At 42.2% G+C, this 26,599-nt stretch overlaps 1 protein-coding gene across 1 annotated transcript; it reads left to right on the top strand.

The window, feature by feature from the left end:
• The first annotated feature begins 1,170 nt into the window (after positions 1-1,170).
• On the top strand, positions 1,171-25,718 carry WRNIP1 (WRN helicase interacting protein 1). Its single transcript, XM_037380291.1, has 7 exons — positions 1,171-1,768; positions 11,275-11,466; positions 12,501-12,745; positions 18,704-18,933; positions 23,327-23,482; positions 24,377-24,456; positions 24,942-25,718. Exons 1-7 carry the CDS (start codon positions 1,226-1,228, stop codon positions 25,215-25,217), a joined length of 1,722 nt encoding a protein of 573 aa, XP_037236188.1. The 5' UTR covers positions 1,171-1,225; the 3' UTR covers positions 25,218-25,718.
• The last annotated feature ends 881 nt before the right edge of the window (positions 25,719-26,599 follow it).

The raw sequence follows: 26,599 nt of genomic DNA, 5'->3' as shown, positions 1-26,599 counted from the left end.
AGAAATGGGCAGGCAAATAGCTACCAGCCAGAACGAACCCACAACCAACCCCTTTTTCTTTCACCACCTGGTTTTAGATCGTAGCCCCTTCAGCTAGGACTAGGTTTACATGACATGCTGTAAAGCACTTTGCTCAAAATCCAGTCCTTTGGCCTCCATCTTCAGTTCAAATAAAACTATTACTGACCTGCTGGCCGCTTGCAAACCCTCTACTTTCAAAATTTAAGCCTGGGAACAGGCACCGTTAGCTGGTAGCCAGACTTGTTTACCTCCTAATACATCTTGACATTAGACTGACCTGAATTTTACAAGCTGGGAATGATTACATAACAGTATATAATTAAACCTAAATATATAATTTAAGAAAGAAAACAAGATGTAATGTGGAAAGAATTACCAGTGGGTCAAGTTCAGGTGGTAAATTAGGATGCGACTGGTACAGCTTACTATACTTTTCTTTCAAGTACAACCTGCCCTGCATTCTGTGTAACATGAGAGATGTATTTTCTTTATTAAAAAAAAAATAATAAATCATTGGTAGCTCTTCAACTGACAGTTTTCACATATTTCAGCGAATGACCAGGCAGACCCCAAAGTACACATACCTTGACAATATTGATCAGCGTGACCCCACGGTAGCTCCACAGCACTTTGGGATGTTTGAACAGGGCTAGTGTGGCCTTCCCCATCTCCCACCATTTCCCCCAGCTTGTCATCCCACCCCGCATGCTGGTGGGACCTGTGCCCCGCCAAGCCAACAGCAACAGCCCTATACTGCCCTGGAATCACAGCGTGAGACACCACAGAGACACGGCATATCCCAAATAGACTTCTCAATATCTTATGTCAAGGTAGAACAGCAGCACGGGTTACAGACACATAGAAGGGTGGGCCAGCTCCTGCCTCTGGGGGATCTGCCCCACAGCGCGCTGGGAGCCAGGGGCAGAAGGTGGGCTCCCTCGGGACGCCATGTTGCGGCCTCCCTGCTCCCGCCGGCAGCCTCCGCAGCGCGGGGAGCGCTGAGGGCTCGCTGGGGACGTGGTCCCGCACCTCCCCTCGAAGCCAGCGGGGCGGGAAAACGGCGCCCGCTTCGCCCCGCTGCTCGGGGCGGGGAGCAGGGCCGGGCGGACTACAGCTCCCGACGGGCTGCGGGCGCCGAGGGCCGGCGGCCCCGCTTCCTGCCTCGGCCTCGCGTCGCCTCACGGGCCGCCCGTGGCGGGAGCCGATGGCGGGCACCGAGGAGCCGCCGGTGCAGTGCCCCGTGTGCCAGCGGGAGCTGCCGGGCGCGCACATCAACGCGCACCTGGACCTGTGCCTGCAGGCCGGGGAGGGCGAGGCGCAGCTGGGCTCGTCGCCCCCCTGCAAACGGCCGCGCCTGGCCGCCGCCGCGCCGGGGAGCCAGGCGGAGGGGGAGCTGAAGGAGGCCCACCTGGCCGCCGCGCCCCCCGTCTCGTCCTTCTTCTACAAGGGCCTCGGCGGCGGGCAGAGCCCGGGAGCCCCCGGCAGGAGGAGCGGGACGGGGCGGGAGGAGGCCGCCGTGAGGCCGGCGGACGGAGGCTCGGTGGCGGGCAGCGGGGCGGCGCTGCGAGGGACGAGCCTGGGGCAGAAGCTGGAGGGGAAGCCCCTGGCCGAGCGGCTACGGCCGGACACGCTGGGGGAGTACGTGGGGCAGGAGCGGGTGCTGGGAGCGCAGACCCTGCTGCGGTCCCTGCTGGAGTCCCACGAAATCCCCTCGCTCATCCTGTGGGGGCCGCCGGGCTGCGGCAAGGTGAGTGCGCCGCCGGGCCCCGCCAGCGCGGCCTGCGGGCGGCTGTGCCACCGCTCCGCTCCCCCGGCCCGGCGCCCGGCCCTTCTCCGCTTCGCGTGGCTTGCGAGCCTGGCGACCTGTTTTATTTTCCATCTTGCTCTTTTCTCCCTGTCTTCTCGGTTTCTTCTCTAATGTCTTTATGTTGGCCGATATGGATTACAAAATCACAACCTGCTTCCTGGATAAAAGTGGTTCACCCCCACCAAAAGTAGGTTCACCTACCTACCCCTTCCCTGCAGCTTGCAGTTCGGTTACACAAGGCCCTGCTGATTTTGGGGTAATTCAGATTTTGTAAACTCCAAAGCCATTACCTAAAACACCAGCTAGGTTTTAGGTAATGGCTGAGAAGTTTAAGAACAGCAGCAAAATAGAATCCGCAAAAATGTTTAGGAAATGGGGTGAGGTACCAGCAGATTACTACAGCAGGTTTTGCTTTAGCCTGCCGATACCTGGCCCCTGACAGAAGGGAGCTGGCGTTGCGACCAGGCGCTTGTCCAGACTTGCCCACCTTCAAACAGATGCTCTGAAACTGATGGGGCTTTACAGGATCTGACTACTGCACGTTCTTCTGCCTCTTCTAAGATACCAGAAGCAGATTGTGGTGAAAAGGCACAGTAACCACAGCACAGCAGTGAAAGAATCCACAGCTGTAGCGAGGGAAGGACCAAATCGTTGTCTCACGTGCAGTTAGGAGGGAATACTCGAAGTTCTCACTTTCATCTTGTCCTTTTCCTCAGTATTGGGAGGGGGGTGGGCGGGGGAAAACTAAGCAAGCAAAATACACAATTATCTCTGTCAGTCTAATGTGTGTGCAGTGCTAAGTTTTGTGTATTGCATACATAGATAGATGGCTGCGTGCAAGAGCACATTGGGAAATCGGATAGGGAAAATAATGGCCAGTGAATTAATAGTAGCAGAGAAGTTAAGGACAGAACAGCACCTTGCTGTTCTTAGCAAGTCTCCTTTTACTTTCAAGTATGCCATGTGTTGTATTTGGATAATAATGCCAGTTAATCACAGGTAGTAAGGGGCAAGTATGAAAACAATTGATAGATGAATACTGTTAGCAATGATGCAACAAGCTGTTTAGATTAGATAACATGCACCGAAAAGGAAGCAGCTGGTGAATTTAATTGCCACTTCCTTTAAAATAACAAGGTAATATCAGAAAGATCAGAGGAGATGAAGTGAAGAAGGGCTATTTGTAACAACTTGTTAAAGGGGAGGTGGATTGATTGAAGCAAGATGGCTGGAGAGAGGAGTAGAGTTGAATTCTTTAATTATTGAATGAGTTACACATTCAGGGGCCAGGTTTTATATTTATTCATGCACTTCTGCCTTTGGCTTCTTGTTGCCTGTGTCAACAGTGTGTGCTTGCTCTTTCTTGAAGCCTTTTTTCCTTAGAAAAATACACTGTTATAAATAAAGTGGTAACAAAGCAAAGGCTGCATACAGTCTCTGAAAATTAGAACTGAATGGGGAGGCCTTTGGGTTGTGATCTGATGAGCCCACCTTTTTCTGGCTGTGGAAATGTTTTTCCTTGAGCTTGTGACAACTTATGCTTGTGTATTAGGTCATCTTTATGAACGTTCTGTGGTACTAAGACTGTCATGGAATAACAGGTGATCTTTTTTTATGCCTGTAATAATGCAGCCTTCACTCTTTTCATGACTCATCTTTCTCACCCACATGCCTTATGTGGAGTTGCATTTAGTAAGCTTGCTTCTCACAGTTTGAATTATGCTGCTAATCAGTCATGTGACTTGCATCAAGACTGCCTTTTGCCCCATCAAGGAATGGTTCCACAATTTATCTGTTTACGCTTTCTTTCTCCAAGTACTTCAGCTGTTGGGTACCTCCTCTACTTTCTAGGTTGCTCCTTCTAAGGAAATGGTTTTGAGGCTACATGCTTTGAGCTAGCTCTTGATGGACCATCCATCACTGGCTAAACCAGAAATTCCTACTGCAAAAAGTTGAACTTTTCCCTTCACCTATGCTTGTCAGTATTTGTAGGGTGGTACTGGCGTGTAGTTTCATCTCTGGCTGTCTTCCCCATAAATCATATTGTCTTGTGTCGGATAAATCTCAGGTAAATGGCTGAAAGTTCTATCCTTTACTTGGATGTTTTTTACTAAATTCCTGTCCTTACAGATTTAACATGCAAGGCAAAATAGTCTCCCTAAAGATGGAAAAAGAAGTCTGTGGTTGCCTGCCTGCCTCATTCACTTACTGTTTGGGTGGTACGAATATAACATGACTAGGAAAACATTTTATGAGGAAGTAACCTGAAACAGGTCGAGGACAAAGGGATGAAAAGGAAGCCTATTTTGCTTTTTATGTCAAGAATCACATAACTTAGTGCTTGAAACTTGAAAGATCTTGTGGAGGAGAAATAAGTATTCTCTCTGCCTCGGAACCTGGTTGAACTGATAGTCAAAACCTACTGTTAAGTATAGTCTTTTTCAGTGGGAAAAGTACTAAGAAATAATTGCATGTTAAATAGCTTCAAATGTAACAAGCCCACATGCTAAGCTCTTCCCATCAAAGAAAATAGCCTTACATTAGAGGGTAGGTGCTAAAATAGGAGTGCTATGTAGATTCCTTAAACCTCTTCACGCCTCTGCTACCCATGGAATTTGGTTATTGCAACCCATCTATACCTTTTTCCATTTCTAGAGCCAAATGCCACACTAACCAATGCTTCATTTGAAAAGGGTAGAGCAGGACTAAGTAAAAAAAATAAGATAAAAATAAATGTTGATTTTTTTTTTTTAACTGAAAATGCATGATGTCTTTTACAGTAGCAAAGAGTGAAATTCCAGAGCAACTCAGAAAAGTGGGTTTGTCTCTGCGTTGCAAAGTAAAAAAAAAAATAACTGTAGATGGAATTAAACCTTGGGTCCAAATTTCAAATTAATTTATGTATTATTTATCGGTTTGGACCTTTATGAGAAGTAGTCATTCAACAGACTTTTTCTAAGCAAGAAGAGAATAACATTGTCTATTAAATAAACTGTTATAAATGCAGTATTTTGCGGTCAAGAGTACTTTTGGAGAACTTTTATCATGAAAGTAATAAAGCTAGGTACCTGAGTAAAAATACATGTTCTGCCCAAGTTGATTTCAGCCTCAGTTGCGCTTTAATATTGAAGGAAGCATAATCAAACTTGAAAAGTCAATATCAGGGTACTTCAGTTGTGAGTTTGTTTTCTTTTGAGTTTCCTTCTGTATTGAGTCTTCTTATTTTAAGGCAGTGTGAGCGTTGTGCTTTTGTCATCCTAACTTCTTAGGAAGCCAAGGTACTCTAGGTAAGGCTTTGACTTGGGTATTTTTCACTTTTGTCACTGTTGAGTATTGAACACAAGAGCATAGTTTATGTTTTTAAGGAGCTGACCAGACAACAGGCCAGAAGAAGAAACTCTGCCTCAAAGAGATGTCATGTTATTAACTTAGGAGCAGTTAGCATAGTCGTACTGACTATGCAAATTTTTAAAAGCCTGTATGAATCCGAGTGTAATCCGAGTAAACCATACTGTGATTTCTGACACCTTAATGCAGGGATTTAGATTGTTGCTTGTCTGCCATGGGGCACCAATTTTAGTAAAGAGTTAGTGGGGACACACAGCGTAACTTGAGCACTGAATAATTTTGCTGCCACAGATATGATTTAAGCCTTATAAACCTGAACATTCTGTATTTAAATACGGTAAACATTCCCTCTTACGTTTGCTGTTTAACAAGAAAAACTGTAGGCAGCAAGTGCCTGCAACCAGCTCCCTAGAAAAGATAAGACAACATTCATGTGTGATTTTTCTTGGGGTCCATATCTGCAATCTAATAATAAGGTAGAATGTCCCATGTTGATATGAGTGCAAAACATTACAAGCCACAGTTAGTGGTTTTTGAAGTTTCTGTCAAATCTCTACTGAGTTTGTATTGTGTTTCTGGGACTCTCATGTATTTATTTTCTTTGCTTTTATTCAAGACTTTGCTGTAAGACACATTGAAACAGCAAGTCCAACTTCCGTATTTTGCTCCCCACATATTTATTGTCCTTTCCCTCCAGCATTTTCTGTTTTGCTAATTCAAGTGATTACCTAAATGGCTACTTGATTACTTAAGTGTATTTCATCTTCTCTTATTCATACTGCTTGGGGCCTGATTTGAACTGTTTTAAGTAATGAGTTCTTCTGATTGATTAGCATGATGTTTTTAACTGAAAATGCATGATGTCTTTTACAGTAGCATAGAGTGAAAGTCCAGAGCAACTCTGAAAAGTGGGTTTGTCTCTGCAGTTGCCTGTGAGAAGTCTTCAAATACAGTGTGCTTGATTTTGCTTATGCCAGTCTAAATCAGGAAAAACTTAGGGTAGCTCTCTAGGAAGAGAAAACTGGAAGAGAAAATACAATTGTATTTGTAAAGCAGTTGGAAAATTAGGAGACAATTCTGGATGCAGCAAATGGAGGCACAGCACCATTTCAGTAAACATTAGGCAATGACCTTGCATCTGTTTATGCTTGGTCCGACTTGGATTCTGGAAGTGCTGTAAACCACATGCTGTGACTGTTGTGCAGTGACACCTTACTCCTGCAGCAGTCCCACAGTGGGCTATTTGGGGTGTGAGGAACCAAACAAGATGGGTAAGAATAGCATCTGCCCTTATATAAATGCCAACTGCTGCCACTTTTGATTGTGTTTATCTCTATAGACAGTGTCCCTAGGCCATGTTCATCTGCTTTCCTGCCAGTTTCCTTTAGACACAGCCGGTTCATCTGCTGTGATGCAGTGTGGTAGCTTGGGGTCAGCGCAGCGGTGTTGGGTAGGACCCCCCAGCTTTTAAGCTGTATCCCAGGGAATTGCTCCCCTGGCTGGCATGCAAGGATGCTGGCACTGTTGGTGTCTCAGTCAAGGCAGTGAAACAGAGTGTGGCCTTTCCTGACTGGTTGTCAACCACATTATGGCTCTGCTGCCCTCAAAGAGAGGGTCGAGGGTGAGGAGACGCCTTTGATGGCAACACCATGTAAGCAAAAATATGGAAATCCTGGGCAGAATAAAGGAAGAAGCAAAAATCCAGGGAAGGTCATGGTCAGAGGAGAGCAGAAAAAAGCAGGATGCCAGTTCAGAGCTGTCATAATGTAGTTTAGACCCTGCAGGCCTATAGGTGTAGCTAGCCTTGTTGGGCTTGCGTTTTGCACTAGGCTGTCAGCCTTTTGTCATTCCTACCGCAAACATAATTCACACTGTGGTTTGCTCTGGCACAAACCAGCAAGGTCACTTGGTGGGGAAGCCAAGATGCCAACTAGATTATCCCTGCTCAGGAATAATCCATGCTGTGTTGCAGTCTATACGCTAGTGCAGATCTCTGCCAGATCTGCTTTGGTCACTTAAAGCATGGCCTAGCAGACCATACAACCTTCCAGACTTCTTGGGAGAAGCATTTATGTTGGAACAGCCCATCCAGGTGCAAGGAGAGTTCTTGCAGTGTGTTCCCATAAAGTGTGATATGCGCGTCTGCTCCTTATGAAAAAACTGTGAGGCTGGAACAGCACAACTGTGGGCTGTTCTTGCACACCTTGCAGGAGCTCTCTGACATGACACCTGAACACAGTATAGATGCAACCTGAGAGACTGTGTCAGTGACTGACACCTACAATGGCTGTTTTGATAAATGTATGCAATTTAAGAATGAATAAGGAAGGTCTCCATGATCATGTAGTCATAGGCAGTTCCCTAAACAAGGTCTGCCTGGTCTTCCATATGAGGTAAGAATGACCTTAGGTTTCACAGTCAACATCTTGACTGAAGCTGTCTTGACTATGATGTGACCATATACATTATTCTCTTCCAGATTTTTTCAGTTGCACTTTCTGGAGAGTGCTAGGCAGTATCACTGGATATTCTTGGAAGGGGCTTTGGTGAGCTAATGCAGTGGGCATTTTTTAATGGCCTGGTATAAAGGTGCAAAAATTAAAAGACCAGCTTACTTCTAAGCGGGTAATGTTACTCATTGAACATCAGCATCAATAGGACAGGTTTAATTTGTACTTGCTTTTTACAGTTTTCTTCCAGCTGTGGGTATGAGGTTGCTTTGACTAGTGGTGGTGCAGAGAACAGGGAAATAGGTTACACTCAGAGGGAGTTGTGCAGTCAAGGAGACCTGTGGATATACAGAATATTCTTGTCTCCTATTATGAACATCCAACTAACCAAACCAGCAAATCTGATTGACATATCTGCTGTGGCAGTGAGAGATGTGTGGAGCCAGGCAGACTTTGAGGGTTACTTTTTATTTCGTCTGTAACATCTAGCCTGGAACAACTGGTAGCATAGTTGCTGGGAGTGGGGTGGTTTGGTTATTTTTTTGTTTGGTTGGTGGATTTTCTTAAGTTTTGGATGGTTGCAGCCTTTGGGAAAGTGTATCGTTACTTGGGCTGATGTGAAGAAGTTTGCAGGATGTGGAGGAGAGTTTCGGGAGTGATGTGTTCTGTGTGTAATGGATCAAGAAATAAGTGACCACAAGCTTAAGTTGGAAGTGTTATTCATTGGTGAGTAATGGTTCATGAGTTTCTTGGTGGAAATGTTTCTGTGTTCAGAATAGCTCTTTATGATGGCACTTCTTTAGCTTGTCTAAACAGGTAGTCAGTAAAATCTTCCAATTCTCAGCATAAAACTTGGGACAATAGGTATGAGTTTGGACAGTTCGGTGTGATAATGCAAGAGAACTGAGAATGGTTTCTGGAAGGAGCAAGGATATTACACTGAGCTTTGTAAGGTGTAATTTTTAGTGAAGTTAGCAAAAGGTTAGTTTGCAGGATCACTTCTCATTTATATAAATACCGCTTAATTTATGGAAAACAATACTTATGTTCCTTCCCATAAGGAGAAATCATGATCTAAAGAAGCAACACCTGTATAATAAAAGGAGCAGAATATCAACTTGTTTAGATTTCCTCTTGCTGCTCGTAATACTGCTTCTGATATGGATGTATTCATACGTATTAAATTGCAACATCAGTGTTACTATTTTAAAAGACTTTTTTCCTAGTGTGACAATGAAATTACTTCAAAATTTATTTCAGATGATGAAGGGTATTCAGAGTGTTTGATCTGGAATAAGGCAGAAGAAGATTTGTAATTTTCTTCATATCACTCAGATACAGTGCCCTTGAATTTAGTGAGAGAAACTAGAGGCATGGCATACTAGTTGCAGTTTGTCTGTGCTAGTGCCTTCATACTTAGGCTACCCTGCTTAACTTAAGTCTCCACTGGGTTATATGTTTCCTAGCTTGTAACCTGATAGTAAGAAAGTAACTCTAGCATATTACTGACTTTTGCTTGAGATGGTAGGAGAAAAAGCAGCATTAAAAAATAGAGCTTATAGGAAATAATAGGCTTTCAGAGGAGTCGGGGAAGTTTGACCTGTATGTGATGGGCAGTTTGACTTGCTAAATGATTGATTGTGCAGAACAGAAGGAAGAGGCCATGAACCTGCCTGTCCATGTCGAGCGCTGCTTTTGAAAGGCAGTGTACGTTATTCTTATTACAACCTTTGTTGACCCAGAAGTTGGCAGAGCAGGAGATGTATGTGCTGACTGAGACTGTGCAGCAGTTTTCAAGTAGATTCTTGGTCTAATACTAACTTTCAAACAAATCTCTTTGTGATTTTTTTTTTTTTCCCCCCATAAATTAGGAGTGGAAATGTGGAGTCCTGTGCATGTGTTTAAAAAAAAATTCCTTGTTGCTTTTTTTTAAACAACAAAACTAACTGTGACCTGGTGAATGAGGACCAGGATGCAGTATGAGCTACCGGTTCAAGTGGAGCTACAAGAAAAACAGCCACTTGATTCCATCTCCCCTCACCCCACCCCTTTTGAGAGAAGGAAGAGGTACATTTTTCCTTTTTCATCCTCAGATTTGATGTATTGGGGGTTTCCATGCTTTCAGTATTTTTTTTTAAGGCATGGGTACATTCTGAATTCAGGCCCTTTTGTAAGGAAACACCAACTTTGGTTTTATTTTGTTAGCTTAGTTTTGACAATAGTTTTGTTTATTGTTTTCCTGGATCTTCCTAGTTTCTGTAGGGTTTACTGCAAGCACTTTTCAATGTGTCTTTCCAGTCTTGTCTTCTGCAGCAATACAAGGAGGGAGGGGGCTGGTGCTTTGAGCTCCAGTGGGTGAGAGAGGATCTGACAGGGGATGCAAGTCTTGTATCAGGACATGAAATGACACCTCTTCTGAAGACAATCAGGAAGCCCTTACTAAAACTGAAGCAAGGGTAAATACTGATACATCCTCCCCTTTCCCATCTTGGGCTGGTTGCCATTTCAGGGACAAGTAGATCTGTTAAAGAGACAGAGCAGTGCTGCAACACCACTGGCAGCCATGTGGCAGGTGGTTGCTTCTGCAGCCTCCCTGCAAGAGGATCAGGTTGGCAGTGCATGCTGCTTTAACCTCAGTACTTGGAAGTATCTTCTGAAGTAGTTTTGTCAGCACCTGTCCCACTCCTCATCTGCTGAGGCTCTCCTGTCTTCAGTCTCCTTGGGCTCCTTCTCTAATAGAAAAGTGACCTGATGGGAAAGTCACCTGATTTTCTCTAGCAATACTTTCAAACAGAGATACACTTGCTTATACTAAGGGTTGCGAAGGAAAGTGTTCAGGTATAGTAAATCTGCCTGGGGGCTAGTACCGTAGGTTGCTTCTGTCCTTTGGTAGGCTCAGTGAAATTCTCTATAAATAAATTTGATTTGAATGAGTTGTCTATTAAGGAAAGTAAACCAACATGGCTGCTTACAAAAACCAGCTCCCTAAACCTGAACAGTTTGTTCAGTCAGCTGTCTTTTACTTCACTGGCCCAGCATTTGATTACTGTTGACTATTTAAGGTTAGAGAGTTACATTTTCTTAAGTACACATGTTAATCTTCAGTACTAACATTGTCCTGCTTTTGTAGAGGATGGATTAATTTCATTTTTATGTGTGTTGGAAATAGAAGAGGCTTTAATTAACAACACTGTAGCTTTTTATTTCTTAAATGTGGTTGCACTGTAAACTCTTCTGCAGGTGTCTTGCGGTAGTCCAGCTCTTTATCCATTAACATGCTCTACAAAATAACTGCACAGCAAATTGCAGTCAGGCAGTCTTCTGTGACAGAAATGTATTTAGCGAGGAGTTCTTCAGCGGTAAAGGAGACAGCTGTCATTGCTGGCCTTTTCAGTATTGAGACTGAGTAGGTCTGGTAGGTAAAAGTGCAGGCATTAGAAATGCAGCAGTGGAATTGACAGCTACCTCTAGCAGGAAGTTTTGAAGTCTTCGATGCGCTAGAATAGCATGAACTGAAATACTTCCTAAACTGTCAACACTGTCCCTATGTCCAGAAGATATAAAGTTTTTTTGTGCGCATTTCCTTCAAAGGAGTATTGTTTGTGTCCAAAACAATTTTTACAAAGCTTTCCTCTATTGCTGTTTCAGACTACACTGGCACACATCATAGCCAACAGCAGCAAAAAGAATGGTACGAGGTTTGTGACGCTGTCAGCCACAAGTGCCAAGACAAACGATGTTCGAGATGTCATCAGCCAAGCCCAGAATGAAAAAAGACTCTTCAAGAGAAAAACCATCCTCTTTATTGATGAGATCCATCGTTTCAATAAGTCTCAGCAGGTATTGTACTACACTGCTTTTTGAAAAAAGCCGTTGTCAGCACTTCTGTAAAACTTCCCATTTTGCCTTAAGATGGTAACTTTGGCTTTTTTGATTTTAATGTTTTTAGTAGATGAATATGAGAGAAACATAAAAACTAAATTCTGTAACTCACTTGCGACCAGTGTTTAATTATTATGATTTAAAGATTTAAATAAAAGGCTGAGCTATACTAGTAGTTGACTTATGTGCTTGTATGACATTTTTCTGAAATACTATTTCTGCAAAGTCATGTTAGTAATGTTTGCTGCACAAATCTTCATTTCAGCCTCTACCCTGGAAGCAGCATTCTGCATTACCTTTAAAAAGGTCTGGAATGTGAGTGTGCCTAGGGGGTGTGTGTGTTCTAATGTTGTGCCCTGTTCTCTTCGAGAAAAGAGAAAAATAAAGCATGGCATGGTACTTTGGGATAACACATTGCTACAGCCATCACTGGGCATTTTTTTTTCTTTTTCCTTTCCTAGCTATAGGTTTTTTCTTTAGTCATACCATGGAAAGCTTGAATTCTGTACTACAAGTTACAGTTTTTATATTGAACCATACTGCAATCTTCCTATAGATTTTTGAGCAATCCTATATAATTACGTAGGGAATTGTGGCCCTAAAGGTTGATTCAAAGGGTATTTAGAAGTAGCCTCATTATTTTATATATTTGATTAGGCAATTTTGTGATATTTTATGTTTGCCAAGCAATAAACCAAAGTCACATAAATAAACTAAAAATTTGCATTTTTTGACAGTTAATTTTCAGCTGCTAGGATCATTCTCAGTGCAAGCGTGAGTTATTAAAGTGAACAGCCCATAACGTGCTGTGCGTATGAGATTAAATCATTTAGATAGCTGAGCAGATGAGCTGCCTTGTCAGTGAGGTTATTTGTCATATCAACAGGGAACCCAAACACTCACAAGATGCGTAAAATGTAGCCTACTCACATGGGATGTTTCAGGTTGTCATTGATAGAGATCAGCTTTTTCTGCTTCCCTCCCATCCTCAGGACACTTTCCTTCCTCACGTCGAGTGTGGGACAGTGACCCTGATAGGAGCGACCACAGAAAATCCTTCCTTCCAAGTCAATGCTGCTCTTCTGAGCCGATGCCGGGTGATTGTCCTGGAGAAGCTCTCGGTTGAAGCAATGGAAGCGATTCTGATGCGGGCCGTCAGGTCCTTAGGGGTCCAGGTTTTGGTCCAGGGCGACCAGCACAGCAGCTCTGCAACTGGCAGCAGCAGTGAGAGCTCAGAGTGAGTACTTTATGGGCTGCAGGGTGTTAACGCACACGGCCTGAGGAATTGACTGCTTGCCAGGGAGAGAATGAAGCAGTTGGGGGGTGGGAAGAGAAACCCTAGCCACTTCTGATAGTAAAGAAAAGAAGTGGCAGCATATGGCAGGGGCGGGGGTGTGTGTGTGTGTGTGTGTGTGACAGGAGAGAGAGAATTCAAAGCACTGGCTGTCTCCATCCAAAACATAATCTCACCGTCTGGATTAGGAGAGAGTTTTATACTTGGATCTGTAGCTCCTGACTCACCCTCCCAGGATATTTAAATCTGTTCTTCTGCTGAGGATTTGCTATGGAAGCCCGAAACTGGTCTTTGTCATGTCCTAATGTGTGTTACTTCTTGCTGTTGGTTGTGAAAGCATCATGTTACTATTAAGTGGTGGATGAGACATCCCCTCTTAAATTAATTAGGAAATGCCCAACAAAAGTTTGTTGTTTTCTGAGAATTTTTTTTTTTAATAAGATCAAGGAGGGTACTTCTATCTCTTGGTCACAGGATAACTGCTGTGGTATGTTTTATGGTATGCTGTCGGGCGAGGGGGCTGTTGCTGTGAGGTGTTAATAGATTGTTTTTAGAGAGACTTTGTTTTTCTTTGTTTCTTGTTGTCCAAGCCAGATAGTCATGTTAAACATTTCAGAGAATTTTGCAAAGACAAGGTCCAGATTTGTCTCTAAGGGATGTTATATGCCTTCTGAAATGGCTAGCAAATAAGAATAATGCTTGGTACTGTGCTGCTTTCATGCAAGTTACTACAATTTCTTTGCGTTGATGCTTGTCTCTACTTCTGCTAATTGACCGTGTATTGATGTGGTAATTGGGCAGGCACTCCATATGAAATAAATAAGAGGGAATCCACTTCGTCCTTTAGTTTTATCACAGAATGCAAGCAGTACAAATTGCTAACCTGAATGCTGAGGTCAGGGCAGAGAAGGGAAGCTATTCCCTTCTTGTTTTTAGGGTACCCTGGCTCATGGTTTTCTGATCTGTAGCTTTTACATATTGTAGTAATGTGAATTTTAGAAGAGAGGGTAGTACTGCGTGTCAGCCTTAATGTAATGGCACAGCTGTGGTTGTGGCTACACCCTGACTAGGGTACAGAGACTTTCCTTGCTGTATGAGATTAAAGTACATGGCATAGTTTCAGCTGCAGTTGTTTGGGTTTGGGTTTCGCCAGACTCTCTGTATCTATAACCTTCCGTTAGCTATGGATGATTTAAACAGCACAGTGTGGTGCTTCATCAAACTGAAAGAAGTCTGGCAGGCAGAGTGTTAGACAAGCAGTTTCAGAAATCTATCCGTGGAGAGAGAGGGCCCCGCTCCAACAGCTAACGTGAGAGCCAGGCATTCAAAAATAAAAACAGGGTTCAGAATTTAAGAGCGTTTGTTGCAGTTGTGTGCTAAGTCTTTCTTCCCTTTCCTGCTGCTGTCTGGTTCTGGTCTGTGGTTGATACATAGTGTTGTGGATGAGTTTGTTTTTCTATAAGCCATCCTGTCCTTACTGCAATTCTGGTTTTGGTCTCCTTGTTAATTCCTTCCTTCTTGCTCCACTGTCCATACCATTTCTGCTCCTTCATTTCCTCTCCTTCTGCTGCTCTGCAGGAGCACAGCTGTGTCTCACCTTTTACCTGTTCACCTCCCTGTCTTTTTGAAACAGGGCTGTCATCAGATGCAGACAGGTAACAGTGTTCATGCTGTCCTGAGGAATAAGTGAAAGCCAACAACTATGATTACGTTTGTTGTTCACTGTACTTACCTTTGTTCCAGAGTTGGAAAAGGAGCTGTAAGGCAACATGTCCTCAAATGTGCGGCATTCCCACTTTGAAAATGCTGCAGAGATCTAGCCAGAAGGCACAAGAGATGAATTTTGGATTTCGTTTCCCATGTGAGTCTCCCTTCCCAAACCACAGAAGTGTAGTATGAAGTCCTGCACGTACTGCGTGGCATCAGTTTATCAGATGGTCTTGGTATCAGATCACTTGACTGACGCAGATGAGATTTTGAAGAAAAGGATGATTCTTTGTGTTCTTTCCTATCACCTTGAGGAATAAGGTGAGGGTTAATCTTCCTTAGTCGCTACAGGCATCCTCTGTGCTCAACGAGAATGCAGCCATCACTTCTGCATCCCACACATGGGCAGCAGTTATCATAAGGAAAGTGTGCTCTACCCTAGTCTGTTTCCTTAAATTTTCTTGGTGTTTTTTTCTTATCTTGCTTCTAGTGTTGCGGCAGTTTTCTGATGAGTTTAGGTCACCTGGCTTCTCCACCCCACTGTAACCTTTTCTTACTGTAAAGCTAAAACAGAAGTAGCAGGAGATGTTACCTACTTTGGTATCTTTTTCTTTGTTATGTCATCACACTCATAAAACTTCTTTGGCAGTTTTAATATTACTGATTTCCTTTAGGATAAGATCTACTTTGTTTTAGATTTTCATCAGCTTTACTGCCATCAAATTGTGCCTCTTAAAGCCTGCACTAAATTAAGCTGGAAGATGGGGGAATATGAAAGAAAGAAAGATAGTCATGAAAAAGAAAAGCAAGGAGTCGTCAATGTTAAAGATGCTTTATTTTGCTGAAACTTTGCATGGGCTTTCTGAAGTTTACCCTGTCTCAGTAATAACTACAAACTGTTGCAGGTGTACACTGATAGACTAGACTTGTACTGTGTCAATGATGGAGCAAATCAAATTCGTCTTTTCGTGGCTTTTTATTTTTGTCATTCAAGTGCTGCCTTCAGAGTGTTATCTAATCGAAATCAGATGGTAAACTGGATGGTGGATTAATGTATTTGAAGTTAGGTAGCACAGAAGGCGCACAGCTGAGGGAAATGAAAGGATCCACAGTTTCCTGTTGGCAAGCCTGGACATCATGCGGTTCAGCTTGTTAGTGGCTGTATTACAAGTACTGACAGGTTTTGAATTCACTGGTTTGTAAATCACAATGTTGAAGACTGGCTTCCTTTGGGTCTTCAGTGTTCAAGACCTTTTTGAAAACTATTCCCTTTTTAGAACACCCATCCAATTTCCTTGCAGGAAATAGAGTTGCTGAGATGAGAGGCAACATTCAAAGACAATGCTGTAAGGCAGTGAGCAGTGGATATCATACTGCAGTATTTCAGATGAAGAACTGTATTTGCCTGTAAAAGTGTTTCAGTCTGTCAAGGAGGAAATGTAGTGAGAATAATTGCACTGAGAAAGTAAGAAGTTACTGACTTATGTGTGAAGGAAGCAATGGGTACTTTATCTCATGTTCTGCTCAATTATTTTTAAATCTTTCGTCACACAGGTTCTCCTTGCTTGAACTTCCTGATGTTTACTTCTGATATTGCTTACACCCTTGTGTTATTGGATCAAATGCCACAGTGTTGTACAGGTTTTATGGGTAGTTCATCACATGTTTCATGTTGGTTCTTGGCACAAACTGTCTTGACGGTATGGAGATAAGGAGGAATTGGAAGAAGGATTTATTGTCCTGTAGCGGTAGTTTTCCATTCCTTTAGCTAATATATCACCGTCAGCTCAGTGAGTGATGGATCCTGGGGTGTCCCTTTTGGCTTGTTTATGTTTTTGTCTCCAAGTATCATGGGTTACAAGGTACCAACATTGAACATTGGCACTGAGTGGGTGTTTGATGTTAATTTTGGAGGGTAAAAAAAAAATGAGATTGCCTATCTGCAAGAGGATCAAGAGCTTGGGAAGAGGTCAGAAAGCATGGAAGTTATTCTGCCTTGCAGTTCTAGGGTGTGCAGAAGTCAAGTAAAGTGGAAAGATGTAGGGTACTTGAACTTCTGAAGACAGGATGGGCTTAAAATTGTAAAATACAGCAAATGTCTTTTGGAAGCCAAGATATTAAAATAATTGTCATTCTCATTTTGAAATCAGGCTCCTGCCTAGTAAAATTTAAAATCTTAAATACCATTTTTTTAAATTATTTATTCCTCAGAAAAAATAACTGAGTTCAATCAGTCTGAGTATAAAATATTATTTTGAAATACTGAGTGTTAATAGAGCTGAGATTATGGAACAGGGAAGCACTATATTATTTCCAGTCAGTGATTCTCATCAGTACACTATGCAAACAGCTTGATGTGGAAATTTTCTCCATTTATTCTTGTTCTTTATTATGTCCTGTATGCTGTGCTATTGTTGTAGACATGGACTGGATCAGTCTAATACATAATACATTATTTGGAGCAGAATTTCCATTACCAGTATGTTGTAACTTGGATTTCACCATGGAAGTGGACAAGACCTTTGCCTGTAACCAGATTTTCCATAGTTCCTTGTGCATATTTGTTTCAATTCCTGTAATACTAATTGTTTGTATTGAGTCAACAGGGCACTTAAAAGACCTGTAGTGAAACTGAAGAAACAGGAATACAACTCGGCATTCTTGCCCAGCTTCTAATTAGCAAATAAATGGCAAAAGTGCTCTGAGGTCTCAACTTCGTTTGGGACAGACTGTTCTTGGCTTCTTGCAAGTGTAGTACCTGCCTTTTAGTGCTCTCAGCACTTCCCCTCCACTTGCCATCACTGAGTGGAGTTGTAAGTATTGGTGTGAGGAGGCCTCAAGTGCATGGCGTTCTCTGCAAACAGCAGGCAAAGAGCTTAGTCCACGCAGGTAAAACCTTCTCTTAAGTCTGTCCTGCTGGTGTATCCAAAGTGTTTGCTCAGTGTGCAGCATATTTGGTTTTGTTGCATGTTGATGGAGGTATTAGCAGCAGGATGTCTGTGTGTAGTGCCTGGTGGATTTTTAAAAATAGCTCTTGCTTTCTTTGCTGGCTTCTTTCATTGAATATAGAAGAATCTGGTGCCCATCTGTAGTGCTGAGAGGGGAACATTGCTCCCTGATTTTCAAGGGATTTGATGCATGAAGTACTTGACTGAATAAGTCCCTGTGCTGTTACATTCTTCTGCTTCCCTGTTCAGACACAAATATAGTGTTTGAAACACCTTGGAGAAAGTGCAGTTACTTTGGTGTGCCACTGTGTGTGCCTGTTATTTTTTTTTTTTTCTAGCTTGATCAAATACATGAGAAATAAGGAGATAAAAATATGACAAGATGTGTATGTGTATATAGATAGATCTCTTTTGCCCACAGGATGTGATTCCAGCTGCCTGCTCTCTGCAGCATGGATTATGGCCCTAGAGGACATCTGTCAGCCTTCGCTTGCAGTGGTGTGGCTTAAGATTGCAGCACTTCAAGCTTTTCCCTCTGATGTGTGGGCCTGAGAGGGCTGTTGAAGTTTTTCCAGCACCTACTGTCTTTTTTTGTGTGACAAGTGCAAAGTGGGTTTGCGAGGAGGAGGAGGAGGCGAGTAGTGAAGATCAGTGGATACATGTGTCTGGGAACCCTGGCATTGTCTTTTTGTACACCACTGGTAATAACAGTAATAAATCTTTCTGGCGAATGAAGTGCAGGGCTGTTGTGAATCTTTAATTATTTGGCACACAGGAGCTTCATAAGAAATTGCCTCTCATGCCAGTCATTTGGACAGCTTCCTACCTTTGCAATTGTCTTTCCACCAAGGAATTTGAAGTGCTAGCTGTGAAATGCTGATGGAGTAAAACCTTGTAAAGTTCAACTCGCTGTGCCAGAATTGTGCTCTGGAAAAAACCCTGACTGTATTTTCCCTTGAACTTAATGAGAGGAGGAAAAATTAAGGGGGTTAAATAGATGAGGGCACCTGCCCTACCTTTTTCATGTGCAATTGTATGTAACATGCATTGGGGCAGGAGGAAGATTGGTCGGATCCCACAGTGTTCTCCCAGGCTCTGCAATGCTTAATCATGACAAAATGAGTTAAGAACAGAACTTAAACTCAGCTGTCTCTCAACAGTGTTTGTAAAGAAATGGCATCTCTGGCACAATATGCAAGGAGAGGATAGCGATGGGGGCTAGCAGTTTATGATTATTCTGTTGCAGATTCCCGGTGTACATAGAGGAGAAAGCTCTAAATACCCTAGCCTACCTTTGTGATGGTGATGCAAGAACTGGACTGAATGGACTCCAGTTAGCAGTGCAGGCCAGATTAGCAGCGGGGAAGACCACTCCTTTGAATATTACCAAAGGTGGTTCTGCAGATGGCATTCTGATAACAGAAGAGCATGTAAAGGAAGGGCTACAGCGATCTCACATCCTGTATGACCGAGCAGGTAAGTACCTGATACAGTTCCTGAAATACAACGTTCTCAAGAGCTGCCAGCCTCTGTAATTGCTGTTTCTGCTCCCCATTTCATACCAGCTGCTCTGGTGAAACAGTACTGAAATTTGGCCTAAAAATTACTTTTCCTTTACAGTGTAGCAGGCTCCCCAGAAATCCCTTCTAGAAAGGGTGTCCTCTTGCCACTTAGGAAGTGTAGGTTAGCTGAAAGGACATATTTGCTGCCCTGCGAATAGTTGCATGGTGAAATTTTTTGTTCTTTAAGGCTATTAGAATATAGTCTTCAAAGAGGGTTGCCATGTAGAGAGGGAGAAGTAATTTGATGAGGAGGTAGGTTCTGGAAGGGTTGGAAGTCTTCCATTGCACTTTACTCCTTTGAAAGTCTTGGAAGTGCTCACATTCACAACACGTTATGTGAAAACCTAAGCGGTTTGCTTTATTTTTAGAGTTGCTTTTTAAGGTAATGAATTTTGTAGCTTGCTTAGGGCAGGTCACATAAATCTAATTGCATTTAAGGCTTCCTAATGTGATAACTGCACAAATTTGTGATTTGGCAATGTTGGGCATCACAGTAGTTGGCCACTATACCATTGTATGTGGGAGGGTTAAAAATCAGAGAGTGAATGTTACAGGTTAGGTGAATCCCCTTGAATGCATTGTGCTAGTTCTTCAGCAATACTTGAATCACCAGGTAGTATAGTATCAAATGTTTATGCCAAGCAGTATTGGGAGAACTGATTTATTTTTTTGTTTGTTTTGCCACTCTGTCTGATATGCTCAATTAACTGTCACTACTCAAAATGCATGATGAGAGATTTCTCGAGGTTGTTTGTAATGTATGTGCCTGCTTGTAGCCTTCTTACTACAAAGAGGAAATAACGATTTATTGTCAGGAAAAAGTCACCTGGGCAGATACTGATATGATGGCAGCTGAGAAGTTGAGGGTAGGCAGTGGGAGGGAAAAGAAGAAAGTCATGATAAGGAGGAAGCGGAAAATCTGACAGGTTTGCTGTGTGCCATGTATGTCCGTTGTGTGTTTGCTGTCGCCTTGTGGCCACTGTCACACGGAACTCTTGGCTGCATTCATTGCTCCCTGCCCTCCTATGCCTGTTTGCTCTGTTAGAGATGGCACGGAGTGCCTCTTCATGAGGCTTGCATCAAGTCTAGGTAGCATGTGTCAGCCCATTTCTCCATGACAGAAATCCTTCAAGCTCTGTGTAGGGTTGTTGTACTTTTTTTTCTTTCTTTTTTTTTTTTTTTTTGTCAGAGATTTTCAGAGAGGGATGAGAGCAGTGAAAATTCTGGGATTTTTGACTGTATGAATGCCAAAGAGCCTGCCACAGATAGTGTCACAGTAGCAGATTGCCTGAGTGCATGCCTTTACAAAATCTCTGTCTTCTGTGGAGTAATCTGTGTCTCAGCTGACAACTTTTTTCCATAGTAGAGATAACTGTTTGTCCTTTTATGTACAGAGGGCTTCTGGATAGAGGCTACTAAAGCTATTTTTCTAGCATGTTTTAGCTAATACTTTTTGAATCACATTTGTGGTGGTAGAATCTACGATCCTCTAATATGAAGTGCTTCATTCAGCCTTATAAAGTGGAGCGACATGATGCTTTCTCATCATGACAGCAGCAGCATACATTTGAGTGTAGTGTGTTCCTGTAGAAAGCACCAGATAATCGATTAATGCTCAGTGAGAGTTATGTAATTATGGAATTTTGATTTTACATAATTATTTATTTTTGGTCACCTTCCACAAAATTTGCCAAATATGTGTGGTGGGGTGTTCTTTTATGTACTTTCACCAAGTAGTCTAGGAAGGAAATTATTCATAGCCTAGTCATTAGGCTATTGTTCTGATCTGTGTGCAGACATATAAAGACAAGATCCTCGTGCAGATAATTATACATTTTAGCTTTTTTTTTCCTATACATTTTAGGATTTTCTATGCTTTTTAGGAATTTTAGGAATTCTATGCATTTTTTCAGTCCTTTATTGATGAGCAGTTGATGTTTACCTTTGGCTAAGACAGAAAATAATGTGAGATGAGGACTGTGATTTTACTTTTGCCCACTACCTTATAAAGAGGTGTTTAAGAAGTCCAGATATTTATTATGGTCCATGAATGAGGCCTTTTCCCTGTCTTCTACCAATAAGACTTTAAATATTTTAATCAGATTAGCTGGAAAATATTTCATGAGCACATAAAGCAATTTAGGGACATAAATCAACAAGATTTATATATCTGTAAACACCAGACACTAGCATACCCTGTCCTCCACAAAGCCTGTTGTATAGTGTCTTGTTTCACTTCAGAAAGGTGTTTGCCTTTGTGGGAACTGCATAAAGCAAAAATATTTTGATTCCAAAAGCTCTTTAGAGTTTTGACTTCAAGAGGCATTCGGGATGCAGAACAGCCGTCATAGATAAGCTGGCATGTGTCTGTCTCTCATCTGAATTGAGGAGGGCAAGATCTGTATGTTGGCTAACCAGCCTGAGAGAGCAAATAAAGGTCTGGAAAAAATTCTGTCCAGTTTTTTTAAACTGCTTCTGGTATCTCATATAGCATTTATATAAACTGTATTTTTTAGAAAGAAAAATAAAACCTCTTTGTCCAATGCATGTAGCAGTATTTTGCCTTTAATTGAAACTGCATTTTAAAGTACAACTGCACCGTTTTTCTGAAGTCCAAATCTGGTGTGTAAATATTGTTCTTATGTTAATGACTTGGTCACCAGAATTAACTTTATAAGGAAGGAGATAAAGGGATAAAGCTGTCCCCTTTCCCAGCCTTCGTTCTTTGAAGTCCCCTGCAGGTATATATCTCTAGTCCCAACCTATCCGCTGGATTCCTTCTGCCTCTCCAGCTGGTATCCCCAAGTATGACACTTCACATTAGCCCAAACTGTATAAAAACACTCCAGCAAAAAAATCTGGGCGAGTGCAACTTCTGAGATATTTAAAGGCCATCTTCCTTACTTTTAAGAGACCAAGAGACGCCTCTTGCAAGAGGACAACGCGAGTTCAGCTGCTTGGGTTTATTGCTACTGACTCAAATGTTGTGACGGAGCATAGACATGCTGTTTGTGTTGGCACGCACGATGACTGCATACCGCAGGGCTCTTTGTGTGGAGTCCTAGCAAAAATAGCTGTCTGCTGGCCTGCATATGCCAGCAGTGCATGTTGAATTCCCCACAGATCTGCCCTGTGGCGTGAACAGCGGCGCAGGAAGAGGAACCCATTTTCTGACCTGGGAGGTGTAGGTCTTACTGGCTATGAAAGGAGCAATTGCAGCCATATGGGGGCTTTCATTTTCAAACTCATGCGTGCAGCATTTTATTTTGTAGGGCCTACAAGCAGTTCTGATATGGCCCTCGGGCTGTAAATCCTTTCAGCCATAGGAAGAAGAGAAATACTAACAGATGGCTGTGCATGCAGCCAGTTGCCTTTATAATACACACCTAGCTGTGAGCCAAGGAATGCCAGGCACTTTAAAAAATAAAAAAGGCAGATTGTGTGGAAAGCTTCACAACAATATTACAGCACCGTCGGTTTTTAACATTAAAAAAAATCCTTTTAATTCATTCATTCTTCCCTCTCCTTATTTAGCAGTCTGGCATTTCAGGTTTTGTTGGTGGGTTTTTTTTTTGTTTCAGCTGCTTACAGTTTTCAGACCCTTCCAGTAGTGCAAGTGTCCACAACTGAATGCAACATTTCTTTGGGGTTTGCTGGGGGTTTGTTCTGTGGTCCTGTTTCCTCCAGATTGTGTAATGTGCCATCATTGAATATCCACAGCAGTGTTTCCTTTTCCCCCTATATAATACAGCAAACTCATGTTTGATTTACTGCATGCTTTATCTTCAAGCTACAGTTGATGTGAAATGTCTTTTTCTAAAATAGCACTAGTGTATAGTAGTGGATTTCTCGAATTCTTTTGTTTTCTTAGAGCTGTGGGCATGTCCAAAAGCAACTGTCAGTGGTTTGTACATGCTCAGACTTTACTCTTTGTCAGTTAGGAGATATTTATATAGAGTCTTCTTCCTAACTGCTTAAAATATCTGTAATATTTCTCTTTTGAAGGAAAGGTCATTAGAGTACCAAAACCACATTGTTTACCTTGCAGTCTTTAAAATACCACCCTCCTTTTTATCTGCAGTTGTTCTGTTATGCTTATGTAGTTAGTGGAATGATCCATGTGGCAAAGCGTGAAGGTGTTGAACAGATTAATGAATGCCCTAATCATCTATACATAAAAAGAACTTGAAAAAGCAGGTTATGTTTACTGGCTGTGATCTAGTAAAATATATTGTGTTCCTTTAAATGCATTTTACTTAATTTCCTCCTAAGAGCTTTGTGTACCACTTCTCCCCCATTCTAAATAGGAGAAGAACATTACAATTGCATCTCTGCCCTGCATAAGTCTATGAGAGGCTCAGATGAAAACGCTTCCCTTTACTGGCTTGCTCGAATGCTTGAAGGTGGTGAGGATCCGCTCTATGTGGCGAGAAGGCTGGTGAGGTTTGCCAGTGAAGATATAGGTCAGTATTTGCAGTATTTCATGTTGGAATACGAAGTTGAATGAAGATCTGCCAGCCTTCTGGTTTCCAGAAATTGGCACTTGAGGAAAAAAAAAACAACCAAAGCTGCTATATGCAAAATAGGTACAAAATACTGAAATGCTCCACATCCAGCAAAAGCTTCGTGTATGCATACAGAGACCTACCTACATGTGGTGTCATTGTGATGATGATTATCTGTTGCAGGAGAAACAAGTATTTTTGAGGTCAGGTTTTGGCAGTGTGTTAATATAGGATTCTTTTAAACTCTGGTGATTGTAGGTCACCAGTAAGCTTGTGTCACAGAGAATGTGTATTTCAGGGATGTCTGGTTTTTTAATGACTCGGGAACATGAATGTCTACCCTGACTTGCAAACCTCAGATTTGATGGCTGGCTCCCTAGTTGTAAGGCATCTTGATTGACTTACCCTAAGTAACAGATGCAACAACATTTTTAGCACATATGTGATGGGTGAAGAGTTATGAGATCTGGGGAAGCTACGCCTGTATAGCGATATCACCCCATTTCCTTCTTAATTCCAAAAAGTGAGTGAATCATACATGGGCAGCTGCTGCTCAGGCTGCCACCGTGTGTGGCAATAGATTCAGTCTGTAAATCATACCCATGACTTAGACCTTTCATTTGTGGGGGGAAGGAAAAGAAAGGCAGTGGATGGAGGGAGTATATCTTACGTTCTGCAAAGTATTGTACCAGAAGTTCCAACGTCTGAGAAAGCAACTTTGAAATGTGCATGGATAACCTTCCATCTTACGGGGGGCAGGGTGGCGAAGCAGGGAGAAAACAAAAAACCAACCAGTAACTACAGTAAACTGACTTTGACTTTAACCTGCTTTTATCTGATCCCTTTTTGTAGGGCTGGCAGATCCTCTGGCGTTAACACAAGCAGTTGCTGCTTATCAAGGCTGTCACTTCATTGGAATGCCAGAATGTGAGGTAAAGGCTTCATTAATTCACTGATTTGAAAGTACTACAAACTGTAAAACCTGTCTGGAATTATGAAGAGAAACAGAGATTGCAAGGACAGGGCAAATGTAGTTACGTGTTCATTCAGCACTCCCCTTCTTTGACAAGTAAGAGAACATCATAGCTCTTAAAATAGATGTAGTTTGAAATAAAATTCACTGCATATTTATTGTTAAAATGTGGTATGTGAACTAACGCCATTTTTCTCTGTCCATTGTTTTCTCTCTGTTGTAAATAAAAGAATATATTCTGATCTTCTAAGGTAGCTATTCTTTTCTAGTGGAAATCATGAAGGTCTTGGTGTTGTTAAGTGATAATGTTCATACTATAGTAGCAGGCAGAGATCAGTTTGGAGACATAATCCCCGTCACGCTACACAAACAATCTGAATAACAGAACTTTCCCCAAAGAGCTTAAAAGAAGTCATTTAACATTTTTCCTTTTCTTGTTTCCAGGTGATTCTAGCACAGTGTGTAGTATACTTTGCCAGAGCACCAAAGTCTATAGAGGTATATAGGGCTTATAGCAATGTCAAAGAATGTCTGAGAATGCACACAGGACCTCTGCCACCTGTTCCGCTGCACCTGAGAAATGCTCCCACAAGGCTCATGAAGAACTTGGGCTATGGTAAAGGCTATAAATATAACCCCATGTACAAGGAACCTGTAGAGCAGGACTATCTACCAGAAGAGCTGAAAGGAACAGACTTCTTCAAGGAACAAAAAACCTAACCAGCCTTGCTGGCAACAGGTTTTGATTTTATGAATCAAAGCATTTCTGCTGGGATAGAAATTCCCCTTACAGTTTCAGCCGTCTGTTACTATGGTTGAAAGTATTAAGCCACTGAGCCTTTCAGGTAGTTTCTTACCCTTCTGGTTATGCTGCTGTTATTCTGAAGGTGTTGTGTAAAGAATTGCTGTTAGGCAATATAGAAATGCAAAAATAAGCTTTATCAATATAGTGCTGTCACCCCCTGGTTCAAATGAAATGGAGAAAAAATGAGAGACTTGTATTTCTTTTGCTGTGAGACAAGGAATATTACTGTGCTGCTGTTTAAGATCAGTATCTAATTCAGATTTTGGGAATGTTTATTTTCCAGAAAAATAGTAAATTGTATCTCCTCTGCTTAAAATACTGTAACAAACTGTTAGTGTAATTTTTGCTCTTACCATGTTCCGGGGAAGAATTTTGTACAACAACATTTATTAAACCAATAAAGGTGTTAAAAATAGTGTCTGTGCATTTGTTTAGATATTTTTAGATCAGCATTGTGGTTTTGAAAGTTTGAGGTTTCTTTATCATCCCTACTTTCCAGAGCAAGTTTAAAGCATTTTGGAAGTAGAATAGTCATGAAAATAGCTGAATTATGTTAGTTTCTGAAGTTGTATCATGTAAAATTTTTATTGTGTGATGGCATTTTGGAATTACTTTTGGAAAGGAGATTCCTGCTAGTGAAACACGTTTGTGTGTCTCCAGTTGTGCATCGGGAATTCCATTAGCTTTGAGTTGGAAAGCCGAGAGACAAATCGACAGTGCTGTTGTAACAGTTTGGCTTCCCCTTCCTGCTGAAAACATAACCGCATCCAAGATTGCTGTTGACTGAACATTCCAGTAAGCGGAGGGTATGGCCATGGCAGTGCCCCTGATGTTGACAACATTCCTTCACTTAAGCGCTGATTATTTTTCTTCTCCTCAATCCTTCTTAAGTATGCAGTGGTCCAGTGTGCTGAAAAGCCGGCAACTGCTAAAAGCGTGTGTGACTGTGCTAACTAGCAGTTGGGTAGCAGGAGAGGACCGTGTTTGGATAGGATTACAGCAGGTAATTAGCAAAGAAGATTTTCATTACTGAAGTGCTGAGCAGCCACTGGGGCAACTGTCCACACTTGTTAAAGTGCTGTGGAGTAAACTGGCCACCAGTGAGGAGGCTGTGTCTTGGCTGAAAATTACCAGCCGCACAGTAGCGCAGTGCTATTATGGCTGGATTTGCTTGGTAACTACTCAAGATTTGCTTGCTGCATGCCCTGTATGCCTTTGTCACTGGGTCTGTACTGGTTACCTGCTGGACTTCAAGGATTTTGGTCCTGATCCTGCTTAGTTTATGAAATGTCATGAG

This window comes from Falco rusticolus, chromosome 3, assembly GCF_015220075.1.
Source record: "Falco rusticolus isolate bFalRus1 chromosome 3, bFalRus1.pri, whole genome shotgun sequence".
NCBI classification, from domain to species: domain Eukaryota; kingdom Metazoa; phylum Chordata; class Aves; order Falconiformes; family Falconidae; genus Falco; species Falco rusticolus.
The sequence above is the reverse complement of the archived record's forward strand: the minus strand, read 5'-3'. Positions and strand labels throughout refer to the sequence as shown.

Bases quoted from the DNA above. Each gene is read 5' to 3' on its own strand.
- WRNIP1 (XM_037380291.1), top strand. From the start codon at position 1,226: ATGGCGGGCACCGAGGAGCCGCCGGTGCAGTGCCCCGTGTGCCAGCGG. The intron at 11,467-12,500 runs GTATTGTACTAC...TCCCATCCTCAG, and splicing joins GTTTCAATAAGTCTCAGCAG to GACACTTTCCTTCCTCACGT. The intron at 12,746-18,703 runs GTGAGTACTTTA...ATTCTGTTGCAG, and splicing joins AGCAGCAGTGAGAGCTCAGA to ATTCCCGGTGTACATAGAGG.